Source organism: Oncorhynchus nerka, linkage group LG1, assembly GCF_034236695.1.
Source record: "Oncorhynchus nerka isolate Pitt River linkage group LG1, Oner_Uvic_2.0, whole genome shotgun sequence".
NCBI lineage: Eukaryota > Metazoa > Chordata > Actinopteri > Salmoniformes > Salmonidae > Oncorhynchus > Oncorhynchus nerka.
The window spans coordinates 18,368,570-18,393,913 of NC_088396.1; the positions used below are offsets into that span (position 1 = coordinate 18,368,570).

The window sequence follows — 25,344 nt, forward strand, 5'->3', positions numbered from 1 at the left end:
GTGGCACTCCTTACATGGTCCCCTCCACTTTACATTTCCTTCCTTCCTAGTCTATGTATTGATAAAATGTATAGTATATTCATGTACTGTATATCTGGTGTGTGTGTGTGCCAGCGGAGACCGCTGAGGGGAGGACGTCATGCATGGAAACCATGTGTTTTGATGTATTTGATACCATTCCACTCATTTTTCTTCAGCCATTACCACGGGTCCGTTCTCTCCAATTAAGGTGCCACCAACCTCCTGTGGTGTGTGCATACGTGCGTGTGTAGGTCAGGAGATGGCAACAGGCACATTTTAGTTTTTGGTTTAAAAAAATATTGTAAAATCACCAGGAATTCAGCAAAACGTGTTTAATATGTAAGAAATATTTTCCCAAGTATTACTACAAATAAAAGAGACATACAGTTGAAGTCGGAAGTTTACATACACCTTAGCCAAATACATTTAAAATGTTTTTCACAATTCCTGACATTTAATCCTAGTAACAATTCCCTTTCTTAGGTCAGTTAGGATCACCACTTTATTTTAAGAATGTGAAATGTCAGAAAAATAGTAGAGAGAATGATTTATCACAGCTTTCATTTATTTCATCACATTCCCAGAAGTTTACATACACTCAATTAGTATTTGGTAGCATTGCCTTTAAATTGGACCATGATAATGTGCATCATGTGGCGTGATGTTGTGTTAACAAGAGTAACCCTTCTTTTGCTCTCTGTGTGTGTTTACAGTAATGTCCAGGGAGACAGCCAGACCAGCATCTGCATCACTATTGAGCCTGGCCTGCTGCTGAAGGGGGACATTCTGGTAAGGAACATCAGCTCTTCACTGAGTGACATGGAGAAGTGTACTGTACATGGATTTTGGGAGTGTTTATTATGGTAAGGTATTAACCCCCTCAAATGAGAGGATAGTGGATTGACCTCTGTTGGGGAATGCAATTTATTTGAACCACATTGAGTCCAAATGCTTTACATTATGTGCAAATACAGTATGTTTGTCCCTAATGTTTTAATAGGCCCCATTCATGAAAGCAGCAACGCTGTAAAAACTAGAGGCAAGGACAGTTGGCATGTGCCCACTACCCCCTATAGCACACAGTATGCAGGCTGTAACAATGTCTACACTGTATTTCTGATCAATTTGATGTTATTTTAATAGATATAAATCAGCTTTTCTTTAAAAAACAAGGACATGACCCCAAACTTTTGAACAGTAGTGTGTATATATATATATATATATATATGTATGTTTTTTAAGTAATATGATTTTTTATTAATTGATACACAATGCATGAAAACCTGCTCATGAGTCCGTCTCCATGACTACAGATGAAACAAAGTAAAGTAATAAAGCAGAAAAGTGTTTTCAGTCAATGTTATATTCACAGGCATCAGCATCCATTAGGGTTCCATTATTTAGCAGATACAATGTACGCTTTAAGTATCTGTTTTGGGGCCAAGTGATGTTGCCTACGGTAAGTGCTGCTTTCAAATTGCTAGCATGTAAAAATGACTTACTTCCTCTTCAAAACGATGCTGGAAATATTATAGTTCAATTGCACTCGAGTTTTAAGGCAAGAATAAGAATACTTTATTGTAAATGTTCCTTACAAGTCCATGAAAATGTCTTTAGCACAGATAAAAAGCATATAGCTTCAGTTGCCTGTTCTATAAGGCACCGATTGATTTGGCATGCACATTGGTGACATAATATGTGTCAAAGCAATTTGAAAGCAGCACTTACCGTAGGCAATATCACTTGGCCCCAAAACAGATACTTTGGCAGATGCTTCAGCTAAAGCGTACATTGTATCTGCTAACTAATGGAACCCTAATGGATGCTGATGCCTGTGAATATAACATTGACTGAAAACACTTTTATGCTTTATTACTTTACATTTTCCATCTGTAGTCATGGAGATGGACTCAGGACCAGGTTTTTGTGCATTGTCCTCTTTGTGTGGAACACTTCAGTTAATTAAAAAAATACAAAAACATTTTACTTAAAAACATTATATATATATATATATATATATATATATATATATATATATATATATATATATATAAAATACATATATACATACAGTACCAGTCATTTGGAAACACCTACTCATTCCAGGCTTTTTCTTTATTTTTACTATTTTATACATTGTAGAATAATGGTGATGACATCAAAACTATGAAAAAACAAATATAGAATCTTATACTAACCAAAAAAGTGTTAAACAAAATCAAAATATATTTTATATTTGAGATTCTTCAAAGTAGACACCCTTTGCCTTGATGACAGCTTTGCACACTCTTGGTAAGAACAGCTCGAGGAAGCAAAGAGAAACAGCGTTTCATCATTACTTAAAGACATGAAGGTCAGTAAATCTGGAAAATTTCAAAAAACCCACTAAAACAAAACTGGCTCTCATGAGGACACACACAGGAAAGGAAGACCCAGAGTTACCTCTGCTGCAGAGGATAAATTCAGTAGAGTTAACTGCACCTCAGATTACAGCCCAAATAAATGCTTCATAGAGTTCAAGTAACAGATACATCTCGACATAAACTGTTCAGAGGAGACTGTGTGAATCAAGCCTTCATGGTCGATTTGCTGCAAAGAAACCACTACTAAAGGACACCAATAATAAGAAGACACTTACGTCGGCCAAAAAACACTAGCAATGGACATTCGACCTGTGGAAATCTGTCCTTTGGTCTGATGAATCCATATTTGAGATTGTTGGTTCCAACCACTGTGTCTTTGTGAGCCGCAGAGTAGATGAACGGATGGTCTCAGCATGTGTGGTTCCCACCGTGAAGCATGGAGGAGGAGGTGTGATGGTATGGTGGTGCTTTGCTGGTGACAATGTCAGTGATTCATTTAGAATTAAATGCACACTTAACCAGCATGGCTACCACAGCATTCTTCAGCGATACGCCATCCAATCTGTTTTGCGCTTTGTGAGATTATCATTTATTTTTCAACAGGACAATGACCCAAAATACACCTTCAAGCTGTGTAAGGTCTATTTGACCAAGAAGAAGAGTGATGGAGTGCTGCATCCGATTACCTGGCCTCCACAATCACCTGACCTCATCCCAATTTAGATGGTTTGGGATTAATTGGCCTGCAGAGTGATGGAAAAGCAGCCAGCAAGTGCTCACAAATGTGGGAACTCCTTCAAGACTGTTGGAAATGCATTCCATATGTACTCGGTTGCAGCACTTACTACTCTGGAAGCAACGTTAGCACAAGAACTGTTTGTTGGGAGCTTCATTAAATGGGTTTCCATGGCCGAGCAGCCTTACACAAGCCTAGGATCACCATGCACAATGTCAAGCGTAGACTAGGGTGGTGTAAAGCTCGCCGCTATTGGACTCAGGAGCAGTGGAAACACGTTCTCACACATCACCATCTGGCAGACCAATAGACACATCTGGGTTTGGCGGATGCCAGGAGAACACTACATGCCCGAAAGCAAAGTGCCAAGTTTGGTGGAGGAGGAATTAATGGTCTGGGGCTGTTTTTCATGGTTCGGGCTAGGCCCCTTAGTTCCAGTGATGGGAAATCTTAACACTACAGCATACAATGACATTCTGGACGATTCTCTGCTTCCAACTTTGAAAATGTATGCAGTCACTACTGTAAGTTGCTCTGGATAAGAACGTCTGCTAAATGACTAAAATGTAAACTTTGTGGCTACAGTTTGGAGAAGGCCCTTTCCTGTTTCTTCATGACAATGCCCCTGGGCACAAAATGAGATCCATACAGAAATTGTTTATCGAGAGATCGGTGGGGAATAACTTGACTGACCTGCACAGAGCCCTGACCTCAACTTGGAATTAATTGAAACGCCGACTTCGAGCCAGACCAAATTGCCCAACATTTGTGCCCGACCTCACTAATGCTCTTGTGGCTGAATGGAAGCAAGTCCCCGCAGCAATGTTCCAACATCTAGTAGAAAGCCTTCCCAGAAGAGTGGAGGCTGTTATTGCAGCAAAAGGGGGACCAACTTCATGTTAATGTCCTTGATTTTGCAGTGAGACGTTCGATGAGCAGGTGTCCTCATACTTATGGCTATGTAGTATGTAGTGCCTTCAGGAAGTATTCAGACCCCTTGATTTTTTCCCATTTTGTTACATTATAGCCTTATTCTAAATGGATTACATTTTAAAAGTTATCATCAATCTACACACAATACCCCATAAAGACAAAGCAAAAACAGTTTTTTAAAAATGTTTTCAAATGTATAAAAATAATCAGAAATATCTTATTTACATAAGTATTCAGATTCTTCGCTATGAGACTCGAAATTGAGCTCAGGTGCATACTGTTTCCATTGATCATCCTTGAGATGTTTCTACAACTTGATTGGTGTCCACCTGTGGTAAATTAAATTGATTGAACATGAATTGGAAAGGCACACACCTGTCTATATAAGGTCCCACAGTTGACAGTGTACTGTATTTCAGCGCAAAAACCAAGCCGTGATGTCGAAGGAATTGTCCGTAGAGCTCAGAGACAGGATTGTGTCGAGGCACAGATGTGGGGAAGGGTACCAAAACATATCTGCAGCATTGAAGGTCCCCAAGAACACAGTGGACTTTATCATAATTTTTTTTCTTGTATTTTTATTTAAACTTTATTTAAACTAGGCAAGTCAGTTAAGAAAAAAATCTTATTTACAGTGACGGCCTACCAAAAGGCATAAGGCCTCCTACCGGGACGGTGGCTGTGATTAAAAATACAAATAAATTAAATAAAAATGTAGAACAAAACACACATCACGAGAAGAGAGACAAAACAACACTTTATAAAGAGAGACCTAAGACAACAACATAGCATGGCAGCAACACATGACAACACAAATGGAAGAAGTTTGGAACCACCAAGTCTCTTCCGAGAGCTGGCCGCCTGGCCAAACTGAGCAAGTGGAGGAGAAGGGCCTTGGTCATGGAGGTGACCAAGAACCAGATGATCACTCTGACAGAGCTCCAGAGTTCCTCTGTGGAGATGGGAGAACCTGCCAGAAGGACAACCATCTCTGCAGCACTCCATCAATCAGGCCGTTATGGTAAAGTGGCCAGACGGAAGACCCTTCTCAGTAAAAGGCACATGACAGCTCGCTTGGAGTTAGGGTTATACTCTCAGACCATGAGAAACACGATTCTCTGGTCTGATGAAACCAAGATTGAACTCTTTGGCTTGAATGCCAAGCGTCACATCTGGAGGAAACCTGGCACCATCCCTACGGTGAAGCATGGTGGTGGCAGCATCATGCTGTGGGGATGTTTTTCAGCAGCAGGGACTGGGAGACTAGTCAGGATCGAGGGAAAGATGAATGGAGCAAGGTACAGAGAGATCCTTGATGAAAACCTGCTCCGGAGCATTCAGGACCTCAGACTGGGACGAAGGTTCACCTCCCAACAGGACAATGACCATAAACACACAGCCAAGACAATGCAGGAATGGAGAAGTCTTTGAGTGGCCCAGCCAGACCCGGACTGGAACCCGATCTAACATCTCTGGAGAGACCTGAAAATAGCTGTGCAGCATCGCGCCCCATCCAACCTGACAGAGTTTGAGAGGATCTGCAGAGAAGAATGTGAGAAACTCCCCAAATACATGTGTGCCAAACTTGTAGCATCAAACACAAGAAGACTTGAATTTGTAATCGCTGCCAAAGTTTCTTCAACAAAGTACTGAGTAAAGTGTCTGAATACTTATGTAAATGTATTTTTTTTTTATATAAATAAAAATATGGGGTCATTATGGGGTATTGTACAGTGGCTTGCAAAAGTATTCACCACCCTTGGCATTTTTCCTATGTTGTATCCTTACAACTTGGAATTAAAATATATTTTTAATGTTTTTTTAACATTTGATTCACACAACATGCCTACCATTTTGAAGATGCAAAATATGTTTTATTGTGAAACAAACAAGATATAAGACAAAACGGAAAACTTGAGCGTGCATAACTATTCACCCCCCCCCCCCCCCCTCCAAAGTCAATACTTTGTCGAGTCATCTTTTGCAGCAATTACAGCTGCAAGTCTCTTGGGGTATGTCTCTATAAGCTGGACACATCTAGCCACTGGGATTTTTACCCATCATTCAGGGCAGAACTGCTCCAACTCCTTCAAGTTGGATGGGTTCTGCTGGTGTACAGCATTCTTTAAGTCATACCATAGATTCTCAATTGGATTGAGGTCTGGGCTTTGACTTGGCCATTCCAAGACATTTAAATGATTCCCCTTAAACCACTTCGAGTGTTGCATTAACAGTATGCTTAGGGTCATTGACCTGCTGGAAGGTAAACCTCCGTCCCAGTCTCAAATCTCTGGAAGACTGAAACAGGTTTCCCTCAACAATTTCCCTGTATTTAGCGGCATCCATCATTCCTTCAATTCTGACCAGTTTCCCAGTCCCTGCCTCTGAAAAGATTTCCCCACAGCACGATGCTGCCACCACCATGCTTCACGGTGGTGGTATTCTCGGGGTGATGAGAGGTGTTGTGTTTGTGCCAGACATAGCGTTTTCCTTGATGGCCAAAAAGCTCAATTTTAGTCTCATCTGACCAAAGTACCTTCTTCCATATGTTTGGGAGTCTCCCACATGCCTTTTGGCGAACACCAAAGGTGTTTGCTTATTTTTTCTTTAAGCAATGGCTTTTTTCTGGCCACTCTTCCGTAAAGCCCAGCTCTGTGGAGTCACGGCTTTAAGTGTTCCGATGGACAGATACTCGAATCTCCACTGTGGAGCTTTGCAGCTCCTTTAGGGTTATCTTTGGTCTCTTTGTTGCCTCTCTGATTAATGCCATCCTTGCCTGGTCTGTGAGTTTTGGTGGGCGGCCTCCTTTGGCATGTTTATTGTCGTGCCATATTCTTTCCATTTTATAATAATGGATTTAATGGTGCTCTGTGGGATGTTCAAAGTTTCTGATATCTTTTTATAACCCAACCCTGATCTGTACTTCTCCACAACTTCGTCCATGACCTGTTTAGAGAGCTCCTTGGTCTTCATGGTGCCGCATGCTTGGTGGTGCCGCTTGCTTGGTGGTGCCCCTTGCTTAGTGGTGTTGCAGACGCTGGGGCCTTTCAGAACAGGTGTATATATTGAGATCATGTGACACTTAGATTGCACACAGGTGGACTTTATTTAACTAATTATGTGACTTCTGAAGGTAATTGGTTACACCAGATCTTATTTAAGGGTTTACTAGCAAAGGGGTGAATACATATGCACAAATTATTTTTCCGTTTTTAATTTTTGTTTTGTTTTTTGAAACCAGCCATTTTTTAAATTTCACTTCACCGAATTTGGACTATTTTGTGTATGTAAATTACATGTTATCCAGATAAAAATACATTTCAATTACAGGTTGTAATGCAACATTATAGGAAAAATGCCAAGGGGGGTGAGTACTTTTGCAAGGCACTGTACATATTTCATCTTGAAGGGCAGTCGGAATCAGTTTGTCATTGTGTTTTTCTTCTGCTTCTCCTCAAACTTGGCTCACTAGTATGGTACCCCCCCCCCCCCTTAAATAGACCCCCAATGGGAGGTATACATATCTCATGAAGCCACAGGCCATTTGGCTCAGTTCCCCCACTTTCCTCATCTAGAGTTGTTTGTTTTGCTTCTGTCTCTGCAAATAAAATCCTGCTCTTTTTTTAGTTCCTCCAACCTCAACCCAATAGCCTTAATTACAGCGAAGGAAGGCTTGTCCAGGGAAGTGACTGTTTCCGTCATGTGTCTAGGACAATAACCAGACTGAACCCTGTGCTCATCATGGTTTCACTTCACTTATGTCGAGTGCAGCATTCAGCTTGGTTTAACCAGACTAGACGTGTAACATTTACACCAAAGCATATTATTCCATGATGAACAGTGGCTGTCTATGGCCAACAATGTCTCAAAGTAAGTTAAGTAATCATGGACATTGATTAGGCCATGCAATGGAAAGGGTTTTTGAATGTTTTGCAACTGAAAACCAAATTGGACAAGTCTTTGTTGTCCCTCCCTCATTTTTTTCTCCATTTGTGCCTAATGAACATGACACTTATCTTATCAGGGTTATGAGGCTAAATAAACAATAATTCCAGACAAATGGAAGTGTTCTTCAGGCTGTATACCCTTAAAGGTGTTCAGTACGCTTCCTCCAGTTTCCAAGCCCAGCTCTGCCACAGTTGTTTCTGCAGTGTTTCGTTTGAGCCAAGCACAAAAGCTAAATATTCCTTGTATACCTGTAAATGTGAGGTCCTTGTAAATGTTCTGGCCAACCCGTAGCCAGGGTGAATCACAGTGGGGTAGAGAGTGAAGAGTTTCCTGTGTAGGGTTTACAAGGCTTTAAAAGGCTCTTGTGTGGATAGCAATGGTCTGGATAATAGTGCTTTTGTTTGGGAAGGCAAGCCATACATTTACAGGGCTATATATAAAAACAAAACTGCTTTCTCTAGCACACTGCCAAATTCCCTGAAAAAGGATTGTGCTGTGAATCTAGCTGGTATGTTATCCACAGGTATTTCACAATGACATGTAGCTTGCAGACTTGGGTCCTGCTCTGGATTTAGTTTGCCCAACATTATCTTACGTCAGATGGCCGTCTGCACTGATCTGTCTAATAACTCGCAGACACTATAGATTAAAAAAAATGTAGTCTGGCTACAATACACTGTCATAACATTATGTTACCAAGGTGACCCCCTTTCATCCTCGAAGAGTCAGATTTAATCTTACCAATAATGAAAAAAACTAGAGTCAGATTCTGCACCTGCAGATTTTTTTTTTTTAGAACAGTCCCATAACTTTGATGCAATACAACTTCATCAGCAAGTTGGCAAACTACTGTAGCTACACTAATGGTCATTCAAACATGCTAGCACTGAGCTGTTAACTGGGAACAAGTTTGCTATTCTGATCGAGCATGTTTTGTCGTAGTAGCCACTAGCCAGTGAGTGTCAGTCTGAGTTCCACTATTTGCTAGACATTTGGCTCCTGGAGACGCTTGTCACATTAGAATGATGCCATCTGACAGAAGAAAATGGTTTGCCCGGTACAATGGAGTCCCAAAAGTGCAAAACTCCAATCTAAATCGAGTCCACCTTCAAGTGTTTTTCAGTTGTGCTAGTGATCTTAAGACTGTGAAAGTCCCTCAGAAGTCTGCAACAGAAAGTTAATTAAGGTCTCTAGGTGATCTTTGTGACTTGAGGACCGTGAAATCTACGAAAGCCTTGAGAATGTCTATTTTTGGAACTCCAAAAAAATCTGTGTTCCTTAAACCAGAAAGGCCTCGTTTAATACAGTATTTATCTTGTTGTACCCTCCAGCTGAAATGTTACCACAAGCACTTCAGAAGCCCACAGCGGGATGTGATATTCCGGGTGCAGTTCCATACCTGCGCTGTGCATGACTTGGGAATCGTCTTTGGGAAGGACGAGTTGGACGAGACCTTCAAGGGTAAAGACATTCCTAAATGTCCAGAAAACAAACCATAATGCATACAATATCTGTTAAACCTATTTGATAACCGTATTTGCCAGTACATTCATTACATTCATAAGTTGAAATCTCTTGTCTTTGTTTTGAACATGAACACATTTTTGTTTTATCTCGTCCTCAAACCAGATGACAGATTCCCAGATTTTGGAAAGGTGGAATTTGTATTTTCCTTTGGACCAGAAAAAATCCATGGTAAGCATACCTGCTTCTCTTTTTTGGCCTCCATTTTCTCCAAGCAAATGAAAGCTCATTTAAAAAGAGAAATGTGTTGAACTTGACATACATAACCTATGTTATGAGTATAGCTTTGGTCAATGATAAAGTACAGTATGTTCTGGTAATTCATTGTCAGAAAGAAGTCACCTGAATTAAGACGGTTGACCTCTTCTTTTAATGTCTTTTTTTTCTCCCAGGTATGGACCACTTGGAGAATGGGCCCACGGTCTCAGTGGACTACAATACCCAAGATGCTCTAATCCGCTGGGACTCCAATGAGAACTTCAATCAGCATTGTGAGGACACTATGGATGGTGAGTACTAACACTTGGCATGCTTACTGGAGGTCTCCCTTTTCCCGGATGTACACTGTTTTCATGCTATGGTTTTGGTTGCCACAGCTTCAAGCTCCTCTCAACTAATCATATTGCGTGGCCAGAGCTATCTGTTGTACAAACTGGGATACCTTCACATACATTATGTTGATGGTCTTGCATATGAATTGTTGATGGTCTTGCATATCAATTAGAGGTCGACCGACTATGATTTTTCAACACCGATACCGATTATTGGAGGACCAAAAAACGATACCGATTTAATGGGCTGATTTTTTTAATGTATATATTTGTAATAATGACAATTACAGCAATACTGAATGAACAATGTACACTTTTTTTATTTTAACTTTATATAATACATAAATAAAATCTATTTAGTCTCAAATAAATAATGAAACATGTTCAATTTGATTTAAATAATGCAAAAACACAGTGTTGGAGAAGAAAGTAAAAGTGCAATATGTTCCATGTAAAAAAGCTAACTTTTAAGTTCCTTGCTCAGAACATGAGAACATATGAAAGCTTGTGGTTCAATATTCCCAGTTCTTCAATATTCCCAGTTAAGAAGTTTTAGCTTGTAGTTATTATAGGAAATATGACACGTCAACTATTTCTATCTATACCATTGATATTTCATATACCTTTGATTACTGGATGTTCTTATGGGCACTTTAGTATTGCCAGCCTAATCTCGGGAGTTGATAGTCTTGAAGTCATAAACAGCGCTGTGGTTCAAGCATTGCTAAGAGCTGCTGGCAAACGCAGTAAAGTGCTGTTTGAATGAATGCTTACGAGCCTGCTGCTGCCTAGAACCACTCAGTCAGACTGCTCTATCACACATCAAATCATAGACTTAATTCTAATATAATAAACACAGAAATACGAGCCTTTGGTCATTAATATGGTCAAATCCGGAAACGTATCATTTTGAAAACGAAATGTTTATTCTTTCAGTGAAATACGGAACCGTTCCGTATTTTATCGATCTGGTGGCAACCCTAACACGGAACCCAAACTGGCTGCGCGCGTGCGCCATCGTGCATAAATTTATGTTGTCCCCCTACACCATACGCGATCACGACACACAGGTTAAAATAGCAAAAAAAAATGAACCAATGACATTAATTTGGGGACAGGTCGAAAATAATTAAACATGTATGGCAATTTAGCTAGTTAGCTTGCACTTGCTAGCTAATTTGTAAGTCGCTCTGGATAAGAGCGTCTGCTAAATGACTTAAATGTAAATGTAAATGTATTTGTCCTATTTAGCTAGCTTGCTGTTGCTAGCTAATTTGTCCTGGAACATAAACATTGGGGTGTTATTTTACCTGAAATGCACAAGCTCCTCTACTCCACCAATTAAACCACACATAAAACAGCTAACTGAATTGTTTCTAGTCATCTCTCCTCCTTCCAGGCTTTTTCATCTTTGAACTTATATGGTGAATGGCTTCTAAACTTTCACAGTATTACCATGACTACCGGCAAAACAGTTCGTCTTTCAATCACCCACGTGGATAGAACCAATGAGGAGATGACACGTGGGTACCTGCTTCTATAAACCAATGAGGAGATGGAAGAGGCAGGACTTTCAGCGCGATCTGCGTCAGAAATAGAAAGGAGTTCTATTTTTGCCCTTGGCATCGCAGACGCTCGTTGGCGCACGAGAGCAGTGTGGGTGCAATAATTGAATAACATGGATTTCTACATTTATTTTGCGACGCTCGAGCATGTGACGTGTCCTGTCAGCATGTAAGTCTAAATATTGCTGTTACATTGCACAACCTTCAACGTTATGTCATAGTTATGTAATATTCTGCCAAATTAGTTCACAGTTCGCAACGAGCCAGGCGGCCCAAACTGTTGCATATACCCTGACTCTGCTTGCACTGAACGTAAGAGAAGTGACACAATTTCCTTAGTTAATATTGCCTGCTAACATGAATTTCATTTAACTAAATATGCAGGTTTAAAAATATATACTTCTTTGTATTGATTTTAAGAAAGGCATTGATGTTTAAGGTTTGGTACATTTGTGCAACGAGTGTCCTTTTTTCGCGAATGCGCTTTTGTTAAATCATCACCCTTTTGGTAAAGTTGAAGTAGGCTGTGATTCGATGATAAATGAACAGGCACCGCATTGACTATATGCAACGCAGGACAAGCTAGTTAACCTAGTAATATCATCAACCATGTGTAGTTAACTAGTGATTATGTTAAGATTGATTGTTTTTTATAAGATAAGTTTAATGCTAGCTAGCAACTTACTTTGTCTCCTTGCAGCCACAAGGTCCTTTTGACACTGCACTCGTGTAACAAGTGGGCAGCCTGCTTCGCAGTTTCCTCATGGATTGCAATGTATTCGGCCAGAATCGGCGTCCAAAAAGGCAGATTACCGATTGTTATGAAAACTTGAAATCGGCCCTAATTGTCTACAGCCAGGACACAAACACACACACACTCACTTACTCCCCCACACAACACTCCCCTGCCTGTTGTAAAGTCTGAGTCCAGGAGGTGTTAATGACTTTGGCTCTTAACGCCCCCACACTCCATGTTTCTTTCTAATTTCAAATGACCAGGAGGGACATTCAGAAGTTAACCAAGCATGTATGGCCACACATACACACAAGCCAACCCCACTATAATCTCAAGCATCAAGACGTACTGTTGTCCCAAACTCACAGACACTCACACACACATGCACACACACTCACACACACAAAACAAAAGGCTGTTTTTGTCTACTCCTTCATAGTCTGCTGTGTGTCATTTGGTGTTTGCTGTGTGCTTGAAAGAAAGGAGGAGGGAGGGAGGGAGAAAATAGATATTCTGTCAAAGCCTTAATGGAATTGAGAGACATTCACACACGTTCATCTCTCTAATCTCCAGGACTAGGCAGGTCAACCCCAGGTCACAGAGGACTTGTGTCATGCAAGCCATCTATTGAAGTAATTGCCTTCTACATAAATCAGTAAATTCTGTTGAAATTGAAATGCCCCTCCAAACCTGAGGTTTATGCTTAGGTTCCAGTTGTGTGAGATCTAGATATGTTACCTGTTGGTAAACAATGACCAGAACCAAGTTCCAAGAGTCTGTTTATCTAGTGGATAAGATGGTCTTACCCTCTCTAATCCTTGGCTATTTTTTGCTGTTCTTTGCCTTTCGGGGGACATTGATAAGATACAGGTAACTGCCAAAATAAAGGAAACACTTGAGTAAATGTATATTGGTTCCTTAGTTAATTACGCAATTAACATCCCATCATGATTAAGATCATGTATAAAAATGCTGGGCAGGCCATTATTTTGGCTACCATGGCTATGGCTATAGGATGACAATGCCCCCATCCACAGGGCATGAGTGGTCACTGAATGGTTTCATGAGCATGAAAACAATGTATACCATATGCCAACCCAATTGAACACTTATGGGAGATACTGGAGCGGCACCTGAGACTGCGGATTCCACCATCATCAACAAAACACAGAATTATGGAATTACTCATGGAAGAATGGTGTCGCATCCCTCCCATAGAGTTCCAGAGACTTATAGAATCTATGCCACGGTGCAGGCAGGTTGTTACCTTAACAAGCCTTGTAAACAGGCAGTCACTCAAAGGCATGGCTATGGAGTCATGTCTAAGATGTGTCTTCAGTTACATTTACACTCCTCTGGTATTTCTGGTGGACTATGAAACAACAGGAGCACACACGCACACACACACACACACACACACACACACACACACACAGTCTTGTACAGCTAACCTTGTGGGGACACACAATTCAGTCCCATTCAAAATCCTATTTTCCCTAAACCTAAACCTAACCTGAAACCTAAGCCTAGCTTCTAACGCTAAAACTAACCCTAAACCTAATTCTAACACTCACACTAATTCTAACTTTAACCCTGAACACCCTATAAATAGTATTTGACCTTGTGGGAACCAACAAAATGTCCGCAGTTGGTCCATTTCTTGTTTTTGTACTATTCTTGTGGGGACTTAACTATTTAACTATTCCCCACAAGAATAGTTAAACATGTCCAGCTCTTCAGGATTCCCAGGGTGAGACATTCTGGGGTGTAGCAACAGGCAACATAACATTCCTGATATTCCTAATCCTGGAGTGATGGTCACTCTCTGACCAAACTGATACTTGCATACGGCCCAAAATGGAAGCGCTGCATCCTGTGGGTGTGATAGGGTTGTTGTTATTGTCTTCTTTCAGCAGTCTTCAAAATATTCTCTCACACTGCCTATTGGAGACAGAATTTGTGATTCTCCAATCACTTGTTGCGAATATGTCAATCAATCAATTAATCAATCAAGTTTGATATTCATTTTCTAGTCGTTTGTCTCTGAATTATACATTTGGATATAATACCTGTCACAGTATTACTGCTGATTCATATAGAATCATATGGAACAGAAATACACATGTGACAGACTGCTAGGGGATCTATAGATTTCTGTTTTTTCAGTGTGTGATCATTATTACTGATCATCCAAGATAACTCAGTACTGAGCTCTGAAATAGTTTTTTGTTCAGTTTCTGGCCCTTTCTCGTAGCATTCCATCATGTTTTCCCAGGTTCCTTTTCTTGGTCCTCTGGATAAATGGGAGGGCAGAGGTCATGCCCATGACTATCTTCTTTATCACTCTGGCCATAAAATGTCCATCCCCTCACACCGTCACACCCATCTACAGCTTTAAATAGGTGTCACAGAAATATAAGAGGGGTCCAGCTCTCCTCTTGCAGCTTGTGTGTGTGTGTGTGTGTGTGTGTGTGTGTGTGTGTGTGTGTGTGTGTGTGTGTGTGTGTGTGTGTGTGTGTGTGTGTGTGTTTGCGTGCTTGTGTCCATCTGTCCGTGCACACGCGCACACACACTCATTCAGCACAATAACTATTCATTCCATTCTGAGGATGTAAGACATCATCTGTCGTGCCCATTGTATCCCCAAGCCTATGACTTAAAACTGCCAGATGGGTGTAAGGGTAGGCCATTGAAAATGAGCTCATTGACCATGTTTTACATGCACACCAATATCCTGTTATTATTCGGGATACTCAAGTATTCTTTTTTTGGAGTTGACTCATATAGACATATCCCATTTACAATAACCTGAAAAGATTTGTATTCCGGTTATGAGAAATCTAGGATGATCTAAGATGGGATACTGTGGCATGTACACATCTTATACAATGGGCGGGTCTAATCCTGGATGCTGATTGGTTAAAAGCACATTCCAGCCGGAGTCTATTCCACAAGTTACCACCGGCTAAATCTGTGACGTTAAAATGCCTCTTTACTCTGTTCCATCTGACTCTGCAATTCACTGTCTAATCAGCCATCCAGGCAAGTTCTAAACTTGATCTCCACTATAAAAAGCATCTAGACATTATCTCACATTTCTTTTAGACTAACATTTACTTTTCAACAGTGGATATTTGTATAAATCTTGCTGTCTGTCTCTCCGACATTTGTAACATTGTTTCAAAATTCAAATTCGATCTCCAGCTGTCCCATAGTAATGAACGTAGAGGTCGGAACTAGACAGACAGCATGAATCAGCTGGCATCATTTTTATGGATATATACAAAGAAATGTCGATTGAAAAAGGTAAAACAAAATTAAGTACAGCTAGTTTGCAGTCTTTCCAGCTACAGTTTGAAGTTATTCTGTTAGCTGTGTTGTTGGTTAGCTCCTCTGAACAAGTGTCCTGATAAGTGAGCACATTTTCTATGCCAGGCGAGATCGCGCTTCATTAGCTCTTTGTTATAGACGTATGCAAATAAATGTCACTAGAAAACAGCTAAAACAAATGCAAAGGCAGATACTGTTGTTTATCTGTCTGCACCGTTTGACATTACCGTATGTTAGCCAGTAGTTGGCTAGCTAGCAAGCAAATGATAAGAACTTTGTTAGCCAGTATGGCAATGGAACATTTAGAACAAACGACTGGGTCTCATCCATAGATACAGAACAAAACATCTGAACGACTGGGTCTTGCCTCTGGTAACCGAACAAATAGAAGGAACGACCAGCCGGCTAGTTAGCAACCATAGATTTGTGTCGGAACTATATCTTGTGGAAGGATTAAATAGTATGAATAAATTCATCAAAATAACGTGTTTTAATGAAAATATGTCAATCAATATGATTATGTTGGTAACCCGTGGTATTAAAGTTATAATGCCCTCGAAGCCAGGGTGTTTGGAGGATATATTGGTACATCTAGGGCCGGCAAACCGTGCCAATATATCCTCCAAACACCGGCTTTGAGGGCATTATTTGAATCATGCAAAAGCCAAAACGTGCACCCAGGGGGGCCCCAGGACCGAAACCTTTTCCTAGGGGTAAAGGGTTGGCCCAACCTTGGGATAGACACATGAGGGTACTAAACGGAATAGGCTACCCAACTAGCACATAACATTCTGAGAACCATATGTTTATTAGAGATTGGTGAGAGCGTGGTTGTCCTATGGTTATTTTGCGGAAACATCCTTCCCACAACGTTCTGGGAATGGTGCAGGTTACCCAGGTAACACATAACATTATGAGAACCGAATGTTTCTTAGGTGGGAATTCCAGTACTTCAGCATAACGTTTTCTACAGTGTTCCTCATGCTTCTATTTAGTCAGAACATTCAGAGAACCTTAAGAAAAACGTATCCGCGTTCCATCAACAGGACACATTTTCGAGTAACAACAAATGTCGGTACATAGAAGTGTCTCATATCGTCTGAAAGCTTAAATTCTTGTTAATATAACTACACTGTCCAATTTACAGTAGCTATTACTGCAATAAAATGCCATGCTATTATTTGAGGAGAGATCCTAACAAAACATTTTTTTCAATGGGATAGGTATGATAAATTCACCACTGAAGGTGAAATCTTGCTCTGATTTATCATCCAAAGTGTCCCAGAGATATCATGAAGTATCGTTTTGTTAAAATAAATTCTTGATCATATCCTAAAAAGGTCCAAATAGCACATGCAATCGATTTTGTATTTCCACTCGTTGAATTTGCAAAGAAAGAAATCTGTGAATATCTCACCCTAAACGCTGTTTGAACTAGTCAAATCACATTCAGAGATCCTAGAAGGTAACAAGACTTCACTATTTCATTAGGGTTGTAGTATATCCTATAGGACACCATATTTAGTCAGAGAGCGACACCTTCATGACACGCCGATGACGCGGACGGCCATCACTTGAAGGTCTGTATCTTCGTCAAATAAGCACCAATCTGGGTCACACAAAGCCAGTTAGATAGCTAATGAGCTGGGCTTTACGGGAGTATCTGGAAACCCCGTCTCAGTTGCAAAATATAGGCGCTAACCTTTTCAGCATGCCTTTTCGCTAACCTTCGACAGCATGCCTTTTCCTTTTGGACACAGAGTTTTGAAGTCTATGAAACTGGTTGTTTTGCAAATGTCGAACTTATAATATGGCTACTTATACTTGGAAAGCTAAATCAATGTCCAAGTATACAGATTTCACTATATTATTGCAGAAAAATGGAATATGAATGCTAATGTCTCATTCACGATTTGCCCAAATGTACCTGGGGACTTGACACAAAAAGTCTTGTTGTTCACAAATTTTTCAATTTATCCATCTGAAACTTTGCACATACACTGCTCCCATCTTGTGGACACTATAAGAAGTACAACCAGAGTGATGGCTATTACTATGACCTTTCTCTTGCATTTCAAAGATGGTGGTAGAAAAAGACCTGTTGGTTTTTTCTTTGTATTTTCTTCTTCCAAATCATATTCTCCTACAGTCACTCTTACATTTACATTTACATTTAAGTCATTTAGCAGACGCTCTTATCCAGAGCGACTTACAAATTGGTGCTTTCACCTTATGACATCCAGTGGAACAGCCACTTTACAATAGTGCATCTAAGTCTTTTAAGGGGGGTGAGAAGGATTACTTTATCCTATCCTAGGTATTCCTTAAAGAGGTGGGGTTTCAGGTGTCTCCGGAAGGTGGTGATTGACTCCGCTGTCCTGGCGTCGTGGGGGAGTTTGTTCCACCATTGGGGGGCCAGAGCAGCGAACAGTTTTGACTGGGCTGAGCGGGAACTGTACTTCCTCAGTGGTAGGGAGGCGAGCAGGCCAGAGGTGGATGAACGCAGTGCCCTTGTTTGGGTGTAGGGCCTGATCAGAGGTGGAGGAGGTACTGAGGTGTCGTTCCCCTCACAGCTCCGTAGGCAAGCACCATGGTCTTGTAGCGGATGCGAGCTTCAACTGGAAGCCAGTGGAGAGAGCGGAGGAGCGGGGTGACGTGAGAGAACTTGGGAAGGTTGAACACCAGACGGGCTGCGGCGTTCTGGATGAGTTGTAGGGGTTTAATGGCACAGGCAGGGAGCCCAGCCAACAGCGAGTTGCAGTAATCCAGACGGGAGATGACAAGTGCCTGGATTAGGACCTGCGCCGCTTCCTGTGTGAGGCAGGGTCGTACTCTGCGGATGTTGTAGAGCATGAACCTACAGGAACGGGCCACCGCCTTGATGTTAGTTGAGAATGACAGGGTGTTGTCCAGGATCATGCCAAGGTTCTTAGCGCTCTGGGAGGAGGACACGATGGAGTTGTCAACCGTGATGGCGAGATCATGGAATGGGCAGTCCTTCCCCGGGAGGAAGAGCAGCTCCGTCTTGCCGAGGTTCAGCTTGAGGTGGTGATCCGTCATCCACACTGATATGTCTGCCAGACATGCAGAGATGCGATTCGCCACCTGGTCATCAGAGGGGGGAAAGGAGAAGATTAATTGTGTGTCGTCTGCATAGCAATGATAGGAGAGACCATGTGAGGTTATGACAGAGCCAAGTGACTTGGTGTATAGCGAGAATAGGAGAGGGCCTAGAACAGAGCCCTGGGGGACACCAGTGGTGAGAGCGCGTGGTGAGGAGACAGATTCTCGCCACGCCACCTGGTAGGAGCGACCTGTCAGGTAGGACGCAATCCAAGCATGGGCCGCGCCGAGATGCCCAACTCGGAGAGGGTGGAGAGGAGGATCTGATGGTTCACAGTATCGAAGGCAGCCGATAGGTCTAGAAGGATGAGAGCAGAGGAGAGAGAGTTAGCTTTAGCAGTGCGGAGTGCCTCCGTGATACAGAGAAGAGCAGTCTCAGTTGAATGACTAGTCTTGAAACCTGACTGATTTGGATCAAGAAGGTCATTCTGAGAGAGATAGCGGGAGAGCTGGCCAAGGACGGCACGTTCAAGAGTTTTGGAGAGGAAAGAAAGAAGGGATACTGGTCTGTAGTTGTTGACATCGGAGGGATCGAGTGTAGGTTTTTTCAGAAGGGGTGCAACTCTCGCTCTCTTGAAGACTGGAGGGACGTAGCCAGCGGTCAGGGATGAGTTGATGAGCGAGGTGAGGTAAGGGAGAAGGTCACCGGAAATGGTCTGGAGAAGAGAGGAGGGGATAGGGTCAAGCGGGCAGGTTGTTGGGCGGCCGGCCGTCACAAGACGCGAGATGTCATCTGGAGAGAGAGGGGAGAAAGAGGTCAGAGCACAGGGTAGGGCAGTGTGAGCAGAACCAGCGGTGTCGTTTGACTTAGCAAACGAGGATCGGATGTCGTCGACCTTCTTTTCAAAATGGTTGACGAAGTCATCTGCAGAGAGGGAGGAGGGGGAGGGGGAGGAGGATTCAGGAGGGAGGAGAAGGTGGAAAAGAGCTTCCTAGGGTTAGAGGCAGATGCTTGGAATTTAGAGTGGTAGAAAGTGGCTTAAGCAGCAGAGACAGAGGAGGAAAATGTAGAGAGGAGGGAGTGAAAGGATGCCAGGTCCGCAGGGAGGCGAGTTTTCCTCCATTTCCGCTCGGCTGCCCGGAGCCCTGTTCTGTGAGCTCGCAATGAGTCGTCGAGCCACGGAGCGGGAGGGGAGGACCGAGCCGGCCTGGAGGATAGGGGACATAGAGAGTCAAAGGATGCAGAAAGGGAGGAGAGGAGGGTTGAGGAGGCAGAATCAGGAGATAGGTTGGAGAAGGTTTGAGCAGAGGGAAGAGATGATAGGATGGAAGAGGAGAGAGTAGCGGGGGAGAGAGAGCGAAGGTTGGGACGGCGCGATACCATCCGAGTAGGGGCAGTGTGGGAAGTGTTGGATGAGAGCGAGAGGGAAAAGGATACAAGGTAGTGGTCGGAGACTTGGAGGGGAGTTGCAATGAGGTTAGTGGAAGAACAGCATCTAGTAAAGATGAGGTCGAGCGTATTGCCTGCCTTGTGAGTAGGGGGAAGGTGAGAGGGTGAGGTCAAAAGAGGAGAGGAGTGGAAAGGAGGAGGCAGAGAGGAATGAGTCAAAGGTAGACGTGGGAGGTTAAAGTCGCCCAGAACTGTGAGAGGTGAGCCGTCCTCAGGAAAGGAGCTTATCAAGGCATCAAGCTCATTGATGAACTCTCCGAGGGAACCTGGAGGGCGATAAACGATAAGGATGTTAAGCTTGAAAGGGCTGGTAACTGTGACAGCATGGAATTCAAAGGAGGCGATAGACAGATGGGTAAGGGGAGAAAGAGAGAATGACCACTTGGGAGAGATGAGGATCCCGGTGCCACCACCCCGCTGACCAGAAGCTCTCAGGGTGTGCGAGAACACGTGGGCGGACGAAGAGAGAGCAGTAGGAGTAGCGGTGTTGTCTGTGGTGATCCATGTTTCCGTCAGTGCCAAGAAGTCGAGGGACTGGAGGGAGGCATAGGCTGAGATGAACTCTGCCTTGTTGGCCGCAGATCGGCAGTTCCAGAGGCTACCGGAGACCTGGAACTCCACGTGGGTCGTGCGCGCTGGGACCACCAGATTAGGGTGGCCGCGGCCACGCGGTGTGGAGCGTTTGTATGGTCTGTGCAGAGAGGAGAGAACAGGGATAGACAGACACATAGTTGACAGGCTAGAGAAGAGGCTACGCTAATGCAAAGGAGATTGGAATGACAAGTGGACTACACGTCTCGAATGTTCAGAAAGTTAAGCTTACGTAGCAAGAATCTAATTGACTAAAATGATTAAAATGATACAGTACTGCTGAGGTAGGCTAGCTGGCAGTGGCTGTGTTGTTGACTTTGTAGGCTAGCTGGCAGTGGCTGCGTTGTTGACACTACACTAATCAAGTCGTTCCGTTGAGTGTAAAGTTTCTACAATGCTGCTATTCGGGGGCTAGCTGGCTAGCTAGCAGTGTTGATTACGTTACGTTGCGTTAAAAGAACGACAATAGCTGGCTAGCTAATCTAGAAAATCGCTCTAGACTACACAATTATCTTTGAAACAAAGACGGCTATGTAGCTAGCTATGTAGCTAGCTACGATCAAACAAATCACACCGCTGGGACTGTAATGAAATGAAATGAAAATGTGATACTACCTGTGGAGCGAAACGGAATGCGACCGGAATGCGAAAGTTCTATTCAGTAGACGTTGGCTAGCTGTTGGCTAGCTAGGAGTGACTCCTACGTTAAGGACGACAAATAGCTGGCTAGCTAACCTCGGTAAATTAAGATAATCGCTCTAAGACTACACACTCTAAACTACACAATTATCTTGGATACGAAGACAGCAAAGACAACTATGTAGCTAGCTAACACTACACTAATCAAGTCGTTCAGTTGAGTGTGATAGTTACTACAGTGCTACGGTAGACGGTGAACGTTTGCTAGCTGGCTAGCTGCTGGGCAGATAGGAGGACGACGAAATACGATAATTACGCAATTATCACTCTAAGACTACACACTCTAAACTACACAATTATCTTGGATACGAAGACAGCAAAGACAACTATGTAGCTAGCTAACACTACACTAATCAAGTCGTTCAGTTGAGTGTGATAGTTACTACAGTGCTACGGTAGACGGTGAACGTTTGCTAGCTGGCTAGCTGCTGGGCAGATAGGAGGACGACGAAATACGATAATTACGCAATTATCTTTGATACAAAGACGGCTATGTAGCTAGCTAAGAAGAAATTGCTAAGATTAGACAAATCAAACCGTTGTACTGTAATGAAATGTAATGAAAAGTTATACAACCTGCAGACCGAAGCAGACCGAAGCGCAGACCGAAGCAGACCGAACTCTTCCTTTCAAATGGTACCAACAATATGCATATCCTTGCTTCTGGGCTTGAGCTACAGGCAGTTAGATTTGGGTATGTCATTTAGGCGAAAATTGAAAAAAAAACGGGGCTATCCATAGGAATTTTTTAAGAAACATCGTATTTCAGCATAACTTTTTCTGCAGGTCTTATTGAAAATGCTCACAGAGCGTTATTTAATTACCTTAAATTAACCTATAATTTCCGTTCTCAAAATGTTAATAAAACCTCCCAAGAAAACTTTCAGAGAACCATAGTAAAATATTCTCAGAACTTCCTTGCAACCTAAACATTAACATTCCCATACATTCAGTTTTACCGGTCAGGAAACGTATGACTTCCTTCCCAGAACCAATGGGAAACCAAAAACATATGTTCCCACAACTTCCAAGGAACCAAATGTGCTAGCTGGGTATCAAGTCATGTCCACTGACTGACTGACCTTGACCAAGGCTGTGTTCAATAGAGCACAACGCTGTGAATACTAGTTCAGATAGAAATATATTGTGTAGATCAGACATGCCTCTCTAATCTGTGGAGTAAGGCATCATGTCCACTCTATTTGTGAAATTTCTATCTGAACATGACCCAGAGCTTCAGCCAACAGGCTAACAGCTGCTCTTCTGCTTGTTAGATGTTCTCAAGGCTAGTGTCTTCCCTTTCAGGGCCTCAACCCTGCAGGTCACTTCAAAGCAGTGGTTTATCACCAAATATTTTCTACTACTTGAGTACCGGCACCTCTTACAAAATACTTTCTCTGAAATACAAAACACAGTATGGTAAAATAAAATAAATTTCATTACTCTTCAATCACTGCAATCAATGTTACCCTGTGAAACTCAACTCAAAAACAATCCCACGGCTAGCTAAGGTATTTTAGCTTTCACCGACTAGCCTGTAGCTAGGCCTTTAGGGGAGGCAAATGTCAAATCAAAATGTATTTGTCACGTGCGCCAAAAAAAGGTATTAGGTGAACAATAGGTAGGCAAAGAAATAAAACAACAGTAAAAAGACAGGCTATATACAGTAGCGAGGCTATAAAAGTAGCGAGGCTACATACAGACACCGGTTAGTCAGGCTGATTGAGGTAGTATGTACATGTAGATATGGTTAAAGTGACTATGCATATATAATGAGAGTAGCAGTAGCGTAAAAGAGGGGGTGGTGGGTGGTACCCAATGCAGATAGCTCGGTTAGCCAATGTGCGGGAGCACTGGTTGGTCGGCCCAATTGAGGTAGTATGTACATGAATGTATAGTTAAAGTGACTATGCATATATGATAAACAGAGAGTAGCAGCAGCGTAACAAGAGGGGTTGGGGGAGGCACACAATGCAAATAGTCCGGGTAGCCATTTGATTACCTGTTCAGGAGTCTTATGGCTTGGGGGTAAAAACTGTTGAGAAGCCTTTTTGTCCTAGACTTGGCACACTTGGTACCACTTGCCATGCGGTAGTAGAGAGAACAGTCTATGACTGGGGTGGCTGGGGTCTTTGACAATTCTTAGGGCCTTCCTCTGACACCGCCTGGTGTAGAGGTCCTGGATGGCAGGCAGCTTAGCCCCAGTGATGTACTGGGCCGTACGCACTACCCTCTGTAGTGCCTTGCAGTCAGAGGCAGAGCAATTGCCGTACCAGGCTCTCAATGTTGCAGCTGTAGAACCTTTTGAGGATCTCAGGAGCCATGACAAATCTTTTCCGTTTCCTGTGGGGAATAGGCTTTGTCGTGCCCTCTTCACGACTGTCTTGGTGTGTATGGACCATCCTAGTTTGTTGTTGATGTGGACACCAATGAACTTGAAGCTCTCAACCTGCTCCACTACAGCCCCATCAATGAGAATGGGGGCATGCTCGGTTCTTCTTTTCCTCTAGTCCACAATCATCTACTTAGTCTTGGTTACGTTGAGGGATAGGTTGTTATTCTGGCACCACCCGGCCAGGTCTCTGACTTCCTCCCTATACGCTGTCTTGTCGTTGTCGGTGATCAGGCCTACCACTGTTGTGTCGTCTGCAAACTTAATGATGGTGTTGGAGTCGTGCCTGGCCATGCAGTCATGCGTGAACAGGGAGTACAGGTGGGGACTGAGCACGCACCCCTGGGGAGCTCCAGTGTTGTGGATCAGTGTGGCAGATGTTGCTACCTACCCTCAACATGTCTCAACATTAATGAGATTACGGGTGCGTTCAGTTCACGTGAACTTTTGCTACGCTGCGGAACGACTTGTTCTGAACGTCACGTTTCCCCAAAACGTTCTTGTACGTTCTTGAATAGACTTTGAGGTACGTTTGCTCTGTTCAGTGGGTGTGCCGGGAAACGTGTTTTAAGGGCGTGCAGAGGGGCATTTTAAAGCCACAACCTAACCCCTCCCCGTTTTTCAACTGGTGGTTCAGTACAGCACCGGTTCCGTTGAATTGAAAGTACTATTATGTTTTTACGTACTGAATGCAGCCCACATGACTCATTTGAGCCCCAACATCAAAATAATATATATTCTGTTTTATCAACAGATTAATCTAAATCCTCCTTTCAATCAGTATGAAGAGATATTTCCTATGTTCTCATGATCTTATGTGAGAGGTAGTTTGAGATGGGTGAGATTGATGGGGGTAAGGTGTGTCATTGTAGGATTCAGCAAGGGGTCTTCTAACATTCCTTAGTCTTGTTTACTATCCAACTGTCACTTCAACTACCATATTTGGCTATTGCACAACCCACAACATTTCTAGAATAGTTGAGGGTGAGAGGGTGGTGTGTGTGTGTGTGTGTGTGTGTGTCCAATTATAACGCAATCTCCTCTGTCACCAAGTACACACAGTCTCACACTCCTCCACACTCCTGTGTAGGCCTTTGTGCTGTGCGTCGTAACAGGGGGAGTGACAGAGCATGCAGAATGTGTATGTGTGTGTGTTTTAGATCCTGCTCAGTGCAGACAGATGAACAGGCACTGAGCTGCTTGGAGTTGGCTAGTTGTGTTACACTCTCTTCTGTTGACATCCTCCAATGGTCAAGACCGGACTTGTTCTACCAGACCAAAGGGCTAAACATTTTACTGTAGAGAGAAATTGTACAAACAACAACATCAAAAACAAGTGAGTAGTGAACTACACGTTTAGTTCTACGGGGAATGACATGGGGAACATTGTCCTCACTTGACAGACTTTTGAATTACTTATTGACATCGGGCTTCTTAATCGC

The 25,344-nt window shown here is 42.7% G+C and overlaps 1 protein-coding gene across 8 annotated transcripts in view; it reads left to right on the forward strand.

The window, feature by feature from the left end:
* tns1b (tensin 1b) overlaps positions 1-25,344 on the forward strand; it is a 298,140-nt gene that overhangs the window by 223,509 nt on the left and 49,287 nt on the right. For all 8 annotated transcript variants that reach the window (XM_065011831.1, XM_065011762.1, XM_065011799.1 and 5 more), the window contains 4 exons: positions 735-810; positions 9,333-9,462; positions 9,631-9,696; positions 9,918-10,034. In XM_065011831.1, the coding sequence (XP_064867903.1) occupies positions 735-810; positions 9,333-9,462; positions 9,631-9,696; positions 9,918-10,034 (389 nt within the window). The remainder of the gene's footprint in view (positions 1-734; positions 811-9,332; positions 9,463-9,630; positions 9,697-9,917; positions 10,035-25,344) is intronic.